The 15,066-nt window shown below is 50.8% G+C and overlaps 7 protein-coding genes across 7 annotated transcripts; 4 read left to right on the top strand and 3 right to left on the bottom strand.

Moving 5' to 3' along the window:
- Positions 1–988: 988 nt before the first annotated feature.
- Positions 989–2,834, top strand: COCVIDRAFT_11510 (hypothetical protein; the record flags this gene model as incomplete). The annotated part of the gene is made up of 2 exons (XM_014706553.1): positions 989–2,176; positions 2,520–2,834. 2 exons carry the CDS (start codon positions 989–991, stop codon positions 2,832–2,834), a joined length of 1,503 nt encoding a protein of 500 aa, XP_014562039.1.
- A 650-nt stretch (positions 2,835–3,484) lies between these two features.
- On the top strand, positions 3,485–5,264 carry COCVIDRAFT_85137 (hypothetical protein; the record flags this gene model as incomplete). Its single annotated transcript, XM_014706719.1, has 4 exons — positions 3,485–3,627; positions 3,694–4,005; positions 4,057–4,648; positions 4,698–5,264. 4 exons carry the CDS (start codon positions 3,485–3,487, stop codon positions 5,262–5,264), a joined length of 1,614 nt encoding a protein of 537 aa, XP_014562205.1.
- A 254-nt stretch (positions 5,265–5,518) lies between these two features.
- Positions 5,519–5,785, top strand: COCVIDRAFT_84711 (hypothetical protein; the record flags this gene model as incomplete). The annotated part of the gene is made up of 1 exon (XM_014706718.1): positions 5,519–5,785. One exon carries the CDS (start codon positions 5,519–5,521, stop codon positions 5,783–5,785), a length of 267 nt encoding a protein of 88 aa, XP_014562204.1.
- A 438-nt stretch (positions 5,786–6,223) lies between these two features.
- Positions 6,224–8,977, top strand: COCVIDRAFT_85111 (hypothetical protein; the record flags this gene model as incomplete). Its single annotated transcript, XM_014706717.1, has 3 exons — positions 6,224–6,603; positions 6,664–7,499; positions 7,551–8,977. 3 exons carry the CDS (start codon positions 6,224–6,226, stop codon positions 8,975–8,977), a joined length of 2,643 nt encoding a protein of 880 aa, XP_014562203.1.
- Positions 8,978–9,526: 549 nt separating this feature from the next.
- Positions 9,527–11,716, bottom strand: COCVIDRAFT_84986 (hypothetical protein; the record flags this gene model as incomplete). The annotated part of the gene is made up of 4 exons (XM_014706716.1): positions 9,527–9,604; positions 9,673–11,088; positions 11,279–11,361; positions 11,413–11,716. 4 exons carry the CDS (start codon positions 11,714–11,716, stop codon positions 9,527–9,529), a joined length of 1,881 nt encoding a protein of 626 aa, XP_014562202.1.
- A 732-nt stretch (positions 11,717–12,448) lies between these two features.
- On the bottom strand, positions 12,449–12,667 carry COCVIDRAFT_59368 (hypothetical protein; the record flags this gene model as incomplete). Its single annotated transcript, XM_014706715.1, has 1 exon — positions 12,449–12,667. A coding segment is annotated over one exon (219 nt), but the record flags the coding sequence as incomplete, so codon positions are not given.
- Positions 12,668–13,831: 1,164 nt separating this feature from the next.
- Positions 13,832–14,209, bottom strand: COCVIDRAFT_84792 (hypothetical protein; the record flags this gene model as incomplete). The annotated part of the gene is made up of 1 exon (XM_014706714.1): positions 13,832–14,209. A coding segment is annotated over one exon (378 nt), but the record flags the coding sequence as incomplete, so codon positions are not given.
- Between the last annotated feature and the right edge of the window lie 857 nt (positions 14,210–15,066).

The raw sequence follows: 15,066 nt of genomic DNA, 5'->3' as shown, positions 1-15,066 counted from the left end.
TCCAAAGTATTCGCATTGTGACTCGGTCGACCCATGAAATATTTGAATAGCTCGGTAGATATGCTTATCAAATGCTGGCGCGTTTGCGGTAAGGACTCGATGTTGGCTCATACGCTGATAGCTTTGGCAAGAATAGGAGCATATATCAAGGCGTCTAGACTCTACAATTATGTGCTAGAGCTGGGGCAGAGATGGGCTTGGCATACACGCGTGGTGTGGCCTGCGATGCGAAATACGAATAGCTAGGCGACCCATATTTCGTCATCTTCAATAACCAGCCACAGTTTCATTCGGGAAGTTTTCCGTTTACTAGGATACTTAGAAGTCTTGAATAACCTACGTCATATAATTGATCGAACATTCTGCAATTGTGTCATTTTGTGGTTTGCTAGCAAAAGCACCATGCTCAAGCTACTCTTGTATTGCATGGTGGTATTTGGCAATGCAACCTGATCGTAACATGGAGGTTCCTTCTCAAGTCATACAAGTAATCTCGTCTAGAACCTGACACAAGACGGCGGCTCAAACAATTCTATACTCAGGGCGCCTAATCAGTCAACCTTGCGCCAGCGAAGAAAGGACAGCAGGAGGCTAACTATGACAGCTCGAGTCGCTTGCATGTTACACCGACAACCATTGTATCAGCATCACATCCTTCTGTATAGCAGAAATGACTCCATGGGTACTCCCGCTGATGTGCCGGGCTGCATGGTGCATATGCAGGAGGTCAAGTCCTGTGAAACAGGTCAAGGTATAATCATAGTTGGTCTCACCTTAACAGCTAAAAAGGAGAGACTTTATGTATTCTACGAGCGGGATGTTGCATGCGAAGTGTTGGGTTATTATAAAGTTACGTAGTTGGCCCTGAACAAACTGGACGCGTCTTATACAAGCACTTACGAAACGAGCGCCAACCATTGATTTCATTGATAGACGACTCCCCAAATACCATCCGGCATTTTCTACTCAATCGGTCAAGTACGATCCGATGTCGAGGAGTTATGTGCCAGCTTCCCAGGCTTTGGTGGGGAACACGAGCAACAGCCTCGCGATACCGCCAGTATGGAACGCGCAGCCAAGCAGCAACGGTTTACTACAAAGGCCAGAATGGACAGATACGAATGCTATGAAATGCTGGAATGAGGTCTTTCCAGATGCCATGATAAGATTCAAGTCCACGAAAGAGCCCAAGGGCCGATCGGGAACCGACTATCACATCAGAGACAAAACCAATTGGGATGCTATCTACTATACACTTGAATCGGCGCGGGCAAAATACCAGATGAGCGGAGGGCCAGTGGGCTGGATTCGAAAGGTGCGAAGAAAGGCCGCCGATAACATCACTCCTGGAGCTGAAGCGGCAAAGATCGCTTCAAAATTTGTTCCTCAGGATACAATCGCGACTCCAGTCGTAGGCGCCGTAGAGGTCATACTTGACGCTGTCAAGACTGCTGCAAAGGTGCGAAACCAGGTTCTTAAAGGCTTCGACGGGGTTGTTCCACTCTTTTCCGACGCAGAGCTCTTCCTCAGCACGTTCCAAGGTGATGTGAACATTCAAAACGCATCTATTAAATTGATTGCCGCGACAATGGAGGCTGTAGAACGAGCCATAGGTTTCTTCATCAGCAATGAGTTCCTACGAGGCGGCAAAGCCTTCCTCAGTGGTGGAGACTACGGAGGGAGCTTACTCAACAGTCTCAACATGATCGAGATGAAGGCCAGGAATCTTATGGAGCAAGCAGATAAATCTCATATGTACCAGTTCCACATGTATTCTCAAGAGAAGAAAAGGATTCTTAAGCAACTTGACTACAAGGCCGACATCTTGGTCACTGGAATCAACACGATAGAGCAGCTACTGGGAGACCATCTGCAGCAGAGAGACCGCGAGCTGGAAATTGCCCGACAGGAAAACAATCGTCTCTTAGCCGAGAACGTGATACTGCGCTCTACATCGCCAATGCAGCAAAGCATGTGGGCTCCTCCGCCGCAGTCAGCCCAAGCACCAGCCCTGGGTTGGTACATCAACCAAGACACACTGCGAAACATGATTGACACCTTTGACCTCGACTTCTTCGACATCGCCTTCGTCACTGATAAAAAAGAGCAGCTTTCCGCAAAACATAGAGCACGAGCTGAGCAAATCATCCACACACCGCTCTTCGAGAACTGGATTGTATCTGCCTCGTCGTCGAAGCTTTTGGTCCACTGAGACTCGCACCTTCCGAGAACGATTGCTGACATCTCGCCACTATCTGTTTTCTGCATCACTCTAGCGCAGTCTCTACGAAGCAAAGACCGATTCATGTCCGCACTGTGGTTCTGTGGATGCCATATTGACGAGAGCGAGCCTGGAGCTCGTACTGGTGGGCATGCTATGATTTTTGAGTCTGATCGACCAATTGTTAAGGCAATTTCAATTCGACACTAGACCTTTGTGCAATGACATTGACCTTGCGAGCCTTCAAGAGGGTGGGCTTGAGGTGCATATTGAGCTACTCAGCTGGCTGGTACGACAGTTACCACCCCAGATAACGCTGTTCATCATTGTTGATGGCGCAGTTTTATTCGAAAGGGAGCAATTTGAAGATGAGGCATTGAAGGTGTTTGCCAGCTTGCTTAGACTTGTTGTTGATACCAGTGTGATGGCTTCCATCAAGGTGCTATTTACCAGCACACCCGGCACGCACATTGCACGAACACCTTTTGAGCCAGAGGATCTGATCCTGAATGTAGATAACTTGCCACGGCCGGCAATAGGGAGCGAGGAACGCATGGTACGAGAGCTTCAAGGCGAGCTTGGAGACGATGGGAACTGTGATGAGTGGAGATGAAATAGACCCCTGCGAAGAAAAGATATTCATACCTTGCATTATAGCATTTATCATGCGAATGGAGCCATTGTTATCTGACTGCAGACAGAGCCTTCATGTTCTGAGAAGCTGTCAACAAGCCTCACTTCATTCCCTTAATAATATAAGACAGCCAATTCGACCTACCTTGGAGTAAAATACAATTCAACAAGCTAACAGTAAATAAAGTTAGAGATATTCATTTGCCTTATTCTTAACCAATCGAATCAAGAATTTGGTCCTTGTAATCTGAAGTTGACATTTAATTTTGACAGCTCTAAATTTCAACGTTGAAAATGCAGTCATCACCCGTCGCCAAGTCCAGATGGCCGAACTCGGGGGAACAACGGCCCAGACGCCTCGACCTTTGTCTTTGTACCGCGGGCCCAGCGCCCGTGAGTCGATCCCCTCCCCACTCCAAACCACGCGCTAGCGCCACCCCCACCAGCCGTGCAAATTGTTCTGCCCTCGACGAATCGCAGAATGCGCTCGTTAAGTAGACCTTTAAGCCGATGCCGTGTCGGCTTAAGTAAGTTTGAGTACTAGGTGCATTGGGTATTCGATTGCTTTCTTTTGCGAGCCTTCGACTCTTTCTTTCTTTCACGACTGCTTGCTCGTGCTTTGAAGCGACAATGGCTGCTGAGGATGCTGTGGATGAGGTAACACGGGGGGAACATGCTGCAGATGTACAGGTAGCTAAGCAGGTAGAGCTACATCGCGATGTTGAAGTTGGTGCCGAGGCGATTGATCTTGATGCGATTGAGAGGGTATATGCGTAAGTAACTTTTTTTTTTTTTTTTTACATTTTTTGCATGTAACGCAATGCTTACATGCAATTTAGCAAGCTTGATCGCAGGATACTCCCCGCGTTCTGGGTTCTCTACTTCATGTGCTCGGCGATTCGCTCAAACATTGGACTTGCGCAGACCATGAACCTGGCAGAGGGCCATGACCTCGGATCTGTGCTCGACATCACGCCGAAACAGGTGTCTACGGGTCTGGCGCTGTTCTACGTCTGCTATGTCATTTTCGATTTGCCGTCGAATCTCATCATGTCGAGGGTCAGTCCCCACGCGTGGATGAGTCGCATCGTCACTTGTGTTGGTATCATTGGCATGTGCTTGACTGCTATGAATGCTGCATGGAATCTTTAGTAAGCATCCACTCGGCACTGCCAGACTTTCTCCTCGCTGACCACGTGCAGTCTACTTAGGTTGTTGCTTGGAATTGTCATTGCAGGCATGTGGCCAGGCATGTCGTACTACCTGACTCTGTTCTACCCTCCATCTCGAACTGGAAAGCGGATTGGACGCTATTTTACAGCTTCCCAGATGTCTGCAGCTGTTGTAGGCTTGGTATCGGCTGGATTCCAAAAGATGGATGGTCTCGGTGGACTTGTTGGGTTTCAGTGGATGTTCCTCCTTTATGGTATCGTTGGGTTCATCGTCGGCGTGTCTCTACTTTGGTGGCTTCCAGACAGGCCACTGCCTCCTGGCCAAGTCTGCCAGCGAACAGGGTGGATGAAGTGGCTTCCCCAAAGCAAACCGGCTCTGGAAGGCGAAGACGCGCGTGTTCACTACGAGGATCTCACACGTGTCTACAGTCGTAAGCTGTGGAACATGAAAGACCTGTGGAACGTCATCATCGACTGGAGGATCTACCCATTGGTCGTCATGTACTTTGGTGTGGTAGGTGTCGGCAACGGAACGCAGGCATATGCGACTGTCATCATCCGGGGCATCAACCCAAGCCTGACGAGCATCCAGCTCAGTCTGCTTTCGGCACCCATTTGGATTGTGAGTAGATTGCAGGCTTGGCAAGAAAAGTGAGCTGATTCGTGTACAGATGGACCTGATTGCCATATTACTGGTTACCCCAATCTCGGATCGCTTCCACCATCACCGGCCTGCATTTTTCAGCGCTGCCGTTCTCGTCCAGATCGCCGGACTACTTGTGGCAACTTTTGCAAAAGGGTGGTCACGATACGGCGGGGTTCTGCTCATTGGATTTGGGCTTGGGCCGACAGTGCCCATCTGCATGGCCTGGTCCAACGAGATCTTCCAGCCGCGGCATGGAGAGGTGGGAGTAGCTGCAGCCAGCGCCCTGGTGTCTGGACTGGGTAACCTAGGCAGCATCTTGACGACTTACGCGCTGTATTCGGGATGGCCTGCAGATGCCCAGGCGGGGCCACACAAGTATCGCAAGAGCAACCTGGTCATGATTGGCATCCTGTGTGGCAGCATTGTCAGCGCAGGCAGCATGGTGGTGTTGCTGAGGGTGTTTGGCAGTGCCAAGGGCAAGCAGGTGAGCAGCGCAAGCTCGACAAGTGAAGGAGAGGCGGCGTATGTGGACGGTGCGGCGCGACGTGAAGCGCAGCAGCGGGGCCTGGGGCGCCTGTTCTGCTTCAAGTGAGGCCGTGGAGCCGGCATTCCATGTCTAACAGTTATGCAAGTCAACATGCTGGAGCTGACAGCATGGTACGCTAGAGGCTAGAGGCAAGCACACAATGCCATGCGGCCTGTTTGGGATGCGAAAGTGAAGAATGCCGTCCTGTGTGTGTGTTGTATGTATGTATGTGTGTATGTACCGCATCGGGCGCGGCAGGTGAATGAATGAATGGCCGACGGGCAGGCTCGGTAAAGCGTTGAGTGATGGGCGTTTCGACCATGTCTGTTCTGAGCATCGTCATTCTGCGCCCCAGCCCAGCCCACTTCCCCATACTTTGCTGCTCTTTTGCTTGTCTCCTTGTGTTTCCTTTCTTCTCCACCTCGTCTCCTCTCTGCTGCATCCTGATCCCACCTCCTCCTGATCCTGCCCGGTGCCCACCATCCCCCGGCAATCTGCACTCCGCATCATCCCCACAACCTCGTCGACGACGGCGGCGACCGGGTGCTGCACGCGTGCGTTTGGGGAAAAAGCCGCATAATCAGTAATTAGATACGAACCACTTCACCGTTTACCAACCCTACATGGTGATGTTTGTCGCAGCGTCGGGTCGGTAGCAGCGAGCGCACATCACCAGAACATCCGCTCGGCCCTGACGTAAGTTGGTTGCTTGCCTCTGCCCGCTCTGTTACTGCACGGCACTGCACACAATACTGCAACTCGAGCCCTGTACCTGTGCTTCTGCACACTCCCACGGGCCGCCAACAAGCTCTCTTCCTCTCCCTCTTTCTCTCCCTCTCGTTGCCTCTCCCCACCGACGCGCTCCTCTTCGCATGCTTCCGCCCTGCGTCGGCACACCTGCTAACCGGATGTTACCTGTATAGTCCCCGCAGACGCAAACCGCCCTCCAGCCCTACGTATCCCCGCAAAAGCTTCTGGCCAGCGCCTCCAAGCACGACCGGCGCCACCATACCACTCGCCATACAATGTCGGCCGCAATCGATAATGAGGACCTGGAGGAGCTCTCCATCTCCATGCCCTCGCAGCGGCGGGGCGCCGCCCAAACCAGCACAACAAAGGCCCAGGACCCCGCCCCGCCGCCGCCTACTGCGCTCGGAACTGCGGTGCACGAAACCAAGAGCAAGGATACAAAGGCGAGCCAGCGTCTCGGCCAGTACACCATTGTCCGCACCCTGGGCGAGGGCTCCTTCGGCAAGGTCAAGCTGGCCACCCACCAGGTCAGTGGCCAAAAGGTCGCCCTCAAGATCATCAATCGCAAGAGGCTCGTCACCAGAGATATGGCAGGCAGGATCGAGCGTGAGATTCAGTATCTGCAGCTGCTGCGCCATCCGCATATCATCAAGCTGTACGTTGTTTGCCTGTAGCCGCGCTTGCCTCATTTTCATGCTCACTTTTGCTCCCCTAGCTATACCGTCATAACAACGCCGACCGAAATCATCATGGTCCTCGAATACGCAGGCGGGGAATTGTTCGACTACATCGTCAACCACGGTAAACTGCAAGAGGCACAGGCTCGAAAGTTCTTCCAGCAAATTGTATGCGCTGTCGAATACTGCCATCGACACAAGATTGTCCACCGAGATCTGAAGCCCGAGAACCTCCTCCTCGACCACGATAGCAATGTAAAAATTGCCGACTTTGGTCTGAGCAACATCATGACGGACGGCAACTTTCTCAAGACAAGCTGTGGCAGCCCCAACTATGCTGCGCCCGAGGTCATTTCCGGCAAGTTGTACGCTGGTCCCGAAGTCGACGTCTGGAGCTGTGGTGTCATACTATACGTTTTGTTAGTCGGCCGGCTACCCTTCGACGACGAATATATCCCGACCCTCTTTAAGAAAATTGCCGCGGGCCAGTACAGCACACCCAGCTATCTCTCGCCAGGCGCCACCTCTTTGATTAGAAAAATGCTCATGGTCAATCCCGTACACCGCATCACCATCCCCGAGCTTCGACAAGACCCGTGGTTCACGACAGACCTCCCAGCATACCTCGAACCGCCCGCGCAAGAGTTCTTTGACAGTGGCGCTGACCCCAACAAGGCCATTGATCCCAAGGCTCTTGCGCCGTTGGCCGACGCGCCTCGTGTGCAGGCGCTGCATGAAAACGTGGTGACAAAGCTTGGAAAGACAATGGGTTATGCAAAGCATGATGTGCAAGATGCCTTGGCACGCGATGAGCCGAGTGCCATTAAAGATGCTTACCTCATTGTCCGAGAGAATGAGATGATGCGGGAGAACCGTAAGCATGACTACTCTTATGGTATTGCCTGTAGCTGACTGTTTATTCTAGCTTTGTTAACCAACCAGGATGGTGTTCCGGTGTGGAATCACCAGTCGCCGCCTGCGCACGACAGTTATATGGAAAAGTTTAGACCACAATCATTGAATGCTGTATCACGTCCGCAATTCATTCCCCCGGCGCCTTCAGACCATGAAAGAGCACGCCAAGGATCCAACGCCAGCAGTCAGCTTGCAAGCATTCGCAGCCCGGTCAGCACCATAGCAATTCTCCCGAGTAGTCTTACAGAATACCACAAGGCTTATATGAAGGGCCACCCAAGGCCCACTAACAAGATTTCGGAAAGCGAGGCTCTCCCACCAACACCTGAACAGACGGAAGAACAACGGCAAATATCGGCTCGAAGACTAAAACCAAATTTCCGTACAATGCCCGAAGCAGGTAGAACAAAGCCGGAGCCGATGACCAGCCTACCTACCAAGAAGCCACGTGCGACCAAGTGGCAATTCGGTATTCGATCCAGAAACCAACCTGCAGAGGCTATGCTTGCTATATTCAAGGCATTAAAAGCCATGGGCGCCGACTGGGAAGTACCAAAGATACGCAGAGCCGGTGGTCGTAGTGGGTCTCGCAGCCGAAGCACCTCTCAGGCCCCAGAAGACCGCAAGTCTAAATCCAGGAATCATTCACAAGACTCTATCTCTTCACATTCATCAGACGAAGACCAGGGCTCGCGGAAGGGCTCGCCACGTCGTGAGCCGCTCAGTGTACGCAACAATGGCACGAGCGAACAAGAAGCAAGAGGTCGACAAAAGAAGCACTACAACCATACAAATGACTGGGGCTACCACGTTCCCGAAGATCCCTGGGTTATCCATGCACGCTTCCTAAAGGAGGGCATGTTCCCGCCTGGTGTTGCGCATCCCTCGTCGACGCACTCTTCACGCGTCGACCTCGCCAACGATTCTTCTGGTGCACGAAGACGGAGTTCGACTAACACCAGCACATCGAGCGCTGGCCATGGTGTCGAAGGCATGACCCCGTCCGAGCGCGCAGGGTCGGTTAGTGAGGACCATGTGAATCCCGATGAAGCAGTATACATTTACATGTCCATCCAACTTTACAGCATCGACCGCGACTTTTTTGTCGTCGACTTCAAATGTGCAGGCTACGAACGCCTCGTCACCAATCTTGTGCGCGAGATCAAGGCCTCAATTCCGCTTTCAGGCTCGCACCAGCCCCCACCGCATCACCAGGACGGCTGGGACGACGAGCAGGGAGTATGGCGCCGACTGGACGAAAACGAGCCACTTCCCGAAGACTTGGCCAAGAAGCTGAATGAAGGGGGCACAGAGATTCTTCGAGAAAGAACGGAACTTGTGGGTGCGGGGCGCCAGGAAGGCGAGAAGATTGTCACAAGTCCGTTTCCCTTTCTCGATGTTGCAAGCACTCTTATCTTGCAATTGAGCGGCGAGTAATTGTGTGCTTGTGTACAATCGAGGGGATGGGGAGAAAGTATGTATGTATAGAAAGTGGGCAAGGATGGGATAGATGCACCACCTAGATTCCGGGATTTTGCCCATTGTAAAGCAGAGAACCCGACCTCTTGATGGTCTAAATGCATTTCACTGCACTTATTCTTACCACTTTCAGTGAAACCTGGAAATACCTCAAACTTCAAACAAATAGTGTACTTCATACCGTGTCATCCAGAGTAGGAGATTGTCGTATTAATAGTGCCCAAGTTTCTTTCTTCTCCTCGAACGCTTCTTTCACTTATACTTTGCAAAATCATACCGACAAAGCATTTAAACATAAAACAGGTATCAACACCACACATACATACACACATACACACACACACACATACATACATGTTTTACCAACAGTCCAGGATATCATACTTTGCCCATCCAACAGAGGTCCCTTTGCCTCAACCAGACGATACTAAATACACGGTATGAACAAAGAGGTGAGAATATTCGTGTGCAACAAGACTGAAGACTGGGGGGATATTGTCATCCTTTTTATCGCATGCCAAATCCTCCAGCAGCGGCACCCATGGCGCCAAGTCTAGAGGCGAGCTTGGGATACTTTTCTTGAACCTATTGAACCATGTTAGCAATTATTCGTCGTAATATTTGTTTCGAAGCCACGAATGGGAGCAGCTTACCTCGAGTTGAGTCCTTGTCGCCTCGGCATAACTTAGCGCGTTAACAATTTCGCCTTCTGTCCTTGAAAGCTCTGCAGCACGCTCAAAGTACTTGAGCGCCTCTGTGACCTTGCCTTGTTGCAACAACAGCTGTGCCATAGTGGCAACGGCAATGTCGCACTCCGGATCGATGATGAGCGCCTTCTCGCATAGCTTCTCGGCTTCGTCGAAGTCGTTCTTCCATTGGAAAAGTGCAAGGGCCTTGTTGATAAGAGGCAGGACGTTCATGCCAAGGGGTTTGGTCGTCTTCTCCATCTCAACGGCAGTGTCGAACTTCTCAATAGCCTCTTGGTACTTTTGCTGGTCGAGAAGTAGTTCACCGTAGTAGTTGTATACATCGGGCACCTGGGAAAAGTTCTTCATACAGCGGCGGAAAGTGGCCATTGACGAGGCGATGCTACCCATCTTGTACTGTGTAACACCGAGTTGAATGTGCGAGAAAATGAAGTCCTTGTCCAGGTCGATCGACTTTTGGTAGTCCTTAGCGGCCTCGCCAAACTCGGACTTGATAAAGTGCAGTTGTGCGCGGTGGTAGAAAATATCTGGGTCGTTTGCGTTTTGCTCGAGCGCAGCGGCAAAGTCAGCTTCGGCAGCCTCTGGGTTCGCAAGCTCGAGGTGCATGCTGGCGCGCTTGATGAAACTCTGCGTTAGTGTGGGCTGGAGCTCGATGCTCTTGTCCATGTCTTTGAGCGCATCTTCGTTGTCACCTTTAAGGTAGCTGAAGGTTCCGCGCATGTTGTACGCAAACGCCTCGTGTTCTCCGAGATCACCGAGTTCGAGGGCACGGTCAAAGGCAGCAGCAGCCTCGGTGTATCCATCGCCAGTCTTAGTAGCCATGGCCTTGAGACCCTTGCGCAATTGGCCCTTGCCACTCTCCTCATCGAGTTCGGCGTCGTCCTCGAGGCCTTCTGGGGTTGGCTTTGGTCGGAAGCTCTGCAGATAGTTTGTGACGAAGGTTGGGCTGGGCAGTTTCTTCTCCTTTGCGGCCAGGATAGCCTTGCCCTTTGCTTCAGCAACCTTCTTCAGTAAACGTTCAACACTCTGTGCACTGTTCTCATTGCGGAACCCATCGATGATGCAGCTCGCGGTGTAGTCCAAAAGGGCTTCGCTGTTGCGCTCAACTTGTTCGTATGCATTCGCTCTCCGGTTCAAGGCCTTGACGTATTCGTTGTCGAGGTTGATAGCGGCAGTAGTGTCGTCAATGACCTTTTCCCACTCCGACATGGCATTGTAGCAGGCGGCGCGGTTGGAGTAGAAGACAGGATCTTGTTTACAGAGAATGGCCTTTCCGTAGAGGTCGATCGCGCGGTTGTAGTCTTTGGAGCCGTAGGCCTTGTTGCCTGCTGCCTTGAGCTTGGCAGCATACTCTTTGCGCTCCTATGAAAAGTCAGCATATATTCTCGAAGCAACCAAGATAGTGTTTAGAGTGCGTGGCTGGCACAAGTTGACCCCGCCATGACCTTATGCAGTTGGGACGATCCATTGACTGCCGCTAGTAGCAAATGCCAAAAGGAACATGACGGAGTCCGCGTGTCCAGATGCCTCGGTACGATATTCTCTGCCATACCTCGTCTGAAAGTGCAGCGACGCTGTTCTCGTCGACATCGGGGAGCTGGTCTTCGGTGGTCTCGGCTACTGTTGCCTTCTTCTCTGTTGTTGCATCAGTTTATGCTCCGCCACAAGCAGCAATGAAGCACATACCAGAGCCCTTTTCGGGGGTCGACTCTTTCTCAGCCCTTTCTTTTGCACGCTTGCGTTCGCGTTGCCTCTTGCGCTTGGCGGCCGATGTGTCTGCTCCGCTGTCGCCTTTTGAATCATTTGAGAAGTAGTATACAACGCCACCAGCGCCCACGACCAGCGTGATTCCGGCAATTGTGTATACAACACCCTTGTTTTCCGAGGCCCAATTTGACAGTCGGTCCCAGAGCGAGTTGTTGCTGTCGACGGGAATCTGGACGGGGAATGGGCCAGGGCCCTGTGGCACAGGTGCATTTACAGGCGCCATATCTGGTGTACTCGGATAATTGTGTTGAGCAGATGCAGTACTGGCGGGAGTAGAAATGGCAGCTCAATGGCGATGGGCTGGTGTGTGTTGGGCCGTTCTGTTGTCGCAGAAATTTGGCTAAGGCAAGCTTTGGTGCAACGACGTGAGCGAGGTGTGTGGCTCGAGCGCCAGGCGGACGTCATCAGCCTTGCCGACCAGCCGTTGTCTGCACCGCCACAGATCATTGTTCCTTTTTAGTATGCATATATGGACGTACATATTGAGTATATCATCTTCATATCAAGGTAGTTGACATGAGATCTCTCTTAGATAGGATATTGTTTTCCGTGACAAGTCAACGTTGCCGCTGACAGTTTGCACTGAAAAGTCCCCGCCAGTTCTTCATGGGTCTGGTGGCGCCAAAAGTTCACGCAGATCCTCGCAGGTTTCTTGAGTGTCTACGTCAAGTCTAAAATCTCTGAAAGTTCCCTTTGATACCCAAACTACTCGATCGCATCTCCAAAGTCAAGCTATAGAACCCAGTTCATGAATGTCCACAATTTTAATAACTAACAGTGGTTTTGCTTTCGGTTCAATCGCAACACTTTTAGTCTCGTACTTCTGTAATTACTTCTACCGTCAAATACTATCATTTCCACGAAAACAGAAAGGTTGCCTAGAATGGATTGGGACGATCGTCTTGTGATATAATCTGCTAGAGCAAATGGGATTTCTACCCCTCAGTTACACGAGTACGATATCCCTAATTGCGTATGATTCGTCCTCACAAGCTTGACCGTCCATCATACCATGCACATAACACTCACCGACAAACTCATAGTGATTATCCTCACGATCCCTCAACACGTAGAGAACTTGTCCACCTAGCAGAAGGCAAACTTGGTCATCTACCTGGGCGGCTGCTGGTCCCAATCCCATAAAGCCTCGACTTGTTTCAAACAGTCTTCTCCCAAATGTCATTACATTTGCATCAATAAGCATCCAGCTCTGAATTTGACGATCTTCAGCAGACATTTTGTTCCTATCCCGATTGGCTAACTCCCAACTGAAGGTGAATCCTCGTGACAACTCAAAACCTTGTTTGAGGTTTCGTCGACCTATATCAGTCACTATAGTGTGATTGAAAGCTTCCATTACCGTCTCTCCGGTGAAATATTGGTTGCTGGGGTCTGCTGGTACCCATGATCGTTGAGTGTCAAGCCCTCCATCAACTAGATTCCCCTCGCATACACTTGATACTCGAATGATGTGATCAAGCACTGACCCCTGGACACATAAATGCGCCCCATCGATGTAGCATTGCCCCTTGAGCCCTTTGCTAGCGTTATAGGCGTTGTGACTTGCTCCATACGTATCCGAGTCTAACAACTTTTCAAGTGGATGGAAGGATCCTCGCAAAGTCCAATCTGGTGTCCAGGACGGTAGTGCCCTCTCATGTTGGTGATCGAATACAGTTCCTGGCGCTGATCTGAGTACCGCTCCTAGGAAATCTAGGCAATGGTTGTTTGGTTTTGATATGCAAAACTTGACGACATCAATGTAGACTGCTGAGACCGACTTTGTGTAGTCTGGAGTGATATCATCCTCGTTCACGTCCATGGCCATTCCTAGAGCGGCATATACCTTGTCACGAGGATCTCCACACTCGTATGCTCGAATATTTCGAAGCACTTCCAACAATCGAATGTTCGCTCCATTTTCCCTATCAGATCGAAAAGTATCCAGACGGTTGGCCATGGCATCACTGAAATCAATAGACATATCCATACTAAAGCGTAGATAGTGTGTGATATGACCGTGGATCCGAAGGGCTGCTCGTAAATGGGTCCAATCAATGCTACGACTTCCGCAAAATAGTATCGTGCGAGCAGGATTGGCAACAGTTCCCTCCTGTACAATCCATGCTCTTCCCCACCAAGGCCGACGATATAGCATGCGTAATGCCTCCAGTGCCTTGTGTTGTTCCGAGCCACGTGGACCAAGATAGAAATCGTCATTCGGAGAGATGCTTGCGATTGCCAACTCCTCGGAGCCATTGAACTTTTCTTTTAGTCTGTCGAGTCTCGCCTTCCATTCCTTCATTTTATTGAATGCGAGATCGCTTTCATGTACAGCTGGGCCAAGCCAAATTGTAACGATCTCCGCCGAACGGTAAATTGAATTCATGAGTCGGACTTGCCGGCCGCGCTCATGATCGTCTGCCTGATTAATGCAAATCGAATCTGCCCAGAACATCATACTTCGTTCTCTTGCAAAGATGAAAATGGCATCAATGGCCTCAGCCAGGCTCCGAGTGATGGGAACCTCACTTCCATTGACGAGGATCACTCTCGATAATTCCGTGCTTCCCCAAGTATACGACAGAGCTACATATGGCGGGGCTTTCTCAACCTCGACTGTGATCATCTGGCAGATTGGGCTGGAACCGGGTAGAAACTTGATCAACCTAATCGCTCGACTAGACCGAAGGGGTTCATAAGCGAATCGTACCATATTCTTCAAATGCGGCGCCACTCCTCCGATGGAAAGATAATACGTTGGAAGAAGGCAAAAGTATGTCCAGAATCACGGACGCCGAACTCGGTTGCCTGATCAGGCTCGCACCTAGCTATCCGTTTAGCGAACACCATGAGCATACAAGATGATAACATGCCAAAGAATTACCTCGAGAAAGAGATTAGGCTACGCTGCTGCTGTGTGTTCTTATTAATTGAGGTGGAGATGGATCAGGCTGAAGTCGCATGTGAGATGTGGATAGTTGGACAGCCCAGACTGTGGCGCAGTGAGACCAACATACCTACATCTAAATGACATGCATAAACATCCCATAGACGCTAGTACAGAGGGTGACCGACCTGCTCTAGACATGGTCTTGCGCCAGTGGCGATCATTCGTAGATATAACTGAACATTGCAATGCTGTAGCGTAGTGAGATAGGTTTAGAATATGTACGTAGGGTCTTCCTATGCGTAATATCCAGGGTTCTAGTAATACTTATCCCCTGCGAACACGAACAATCCAAGACCCCTCACGACCCTCATAGGTCGAACTAGAGCACCGAGGTAGAACACCTCTCTACAGCCCTAAATATCGCAGTGCTCATACTAAGAGATGATAATTGTTTGATGGTACAACAGCTGTATATCTACTTTTGCGGTTGCAACGATCACGCCTCACTAATAGTGCTCAGTTAAACACACTTGCCGCATCGCAGGCTTTAGTTACGTTGACGACCGCTCTCTACCACAATCTGTATCTTTCCTATCACATTGTGTTCCCCTTCGAAGAGCAGGAGAGCCGACCAGAATTCGGCTATCGCTTGGTCTAAGAATCGGTGCGGGTGGGCCCGA

Source organism: Bipolaris victoriae (genome assembly GCF_000527765.1).
Source record: "Bipolaris victoriae FI3 unplaced genomic scaffold scaffold_2, whole genome shotgun sequence".
Lineage (NCBI taxonomy): Eukaryota > Fungi > Ascomycota > Dothideomycetes > Pleosporales > Pleosporaceae > Bipolaris > Bipolaris victoriae.
This window is presented reverse-complemented; position numbering and strand designations above follow the sequence as displayed.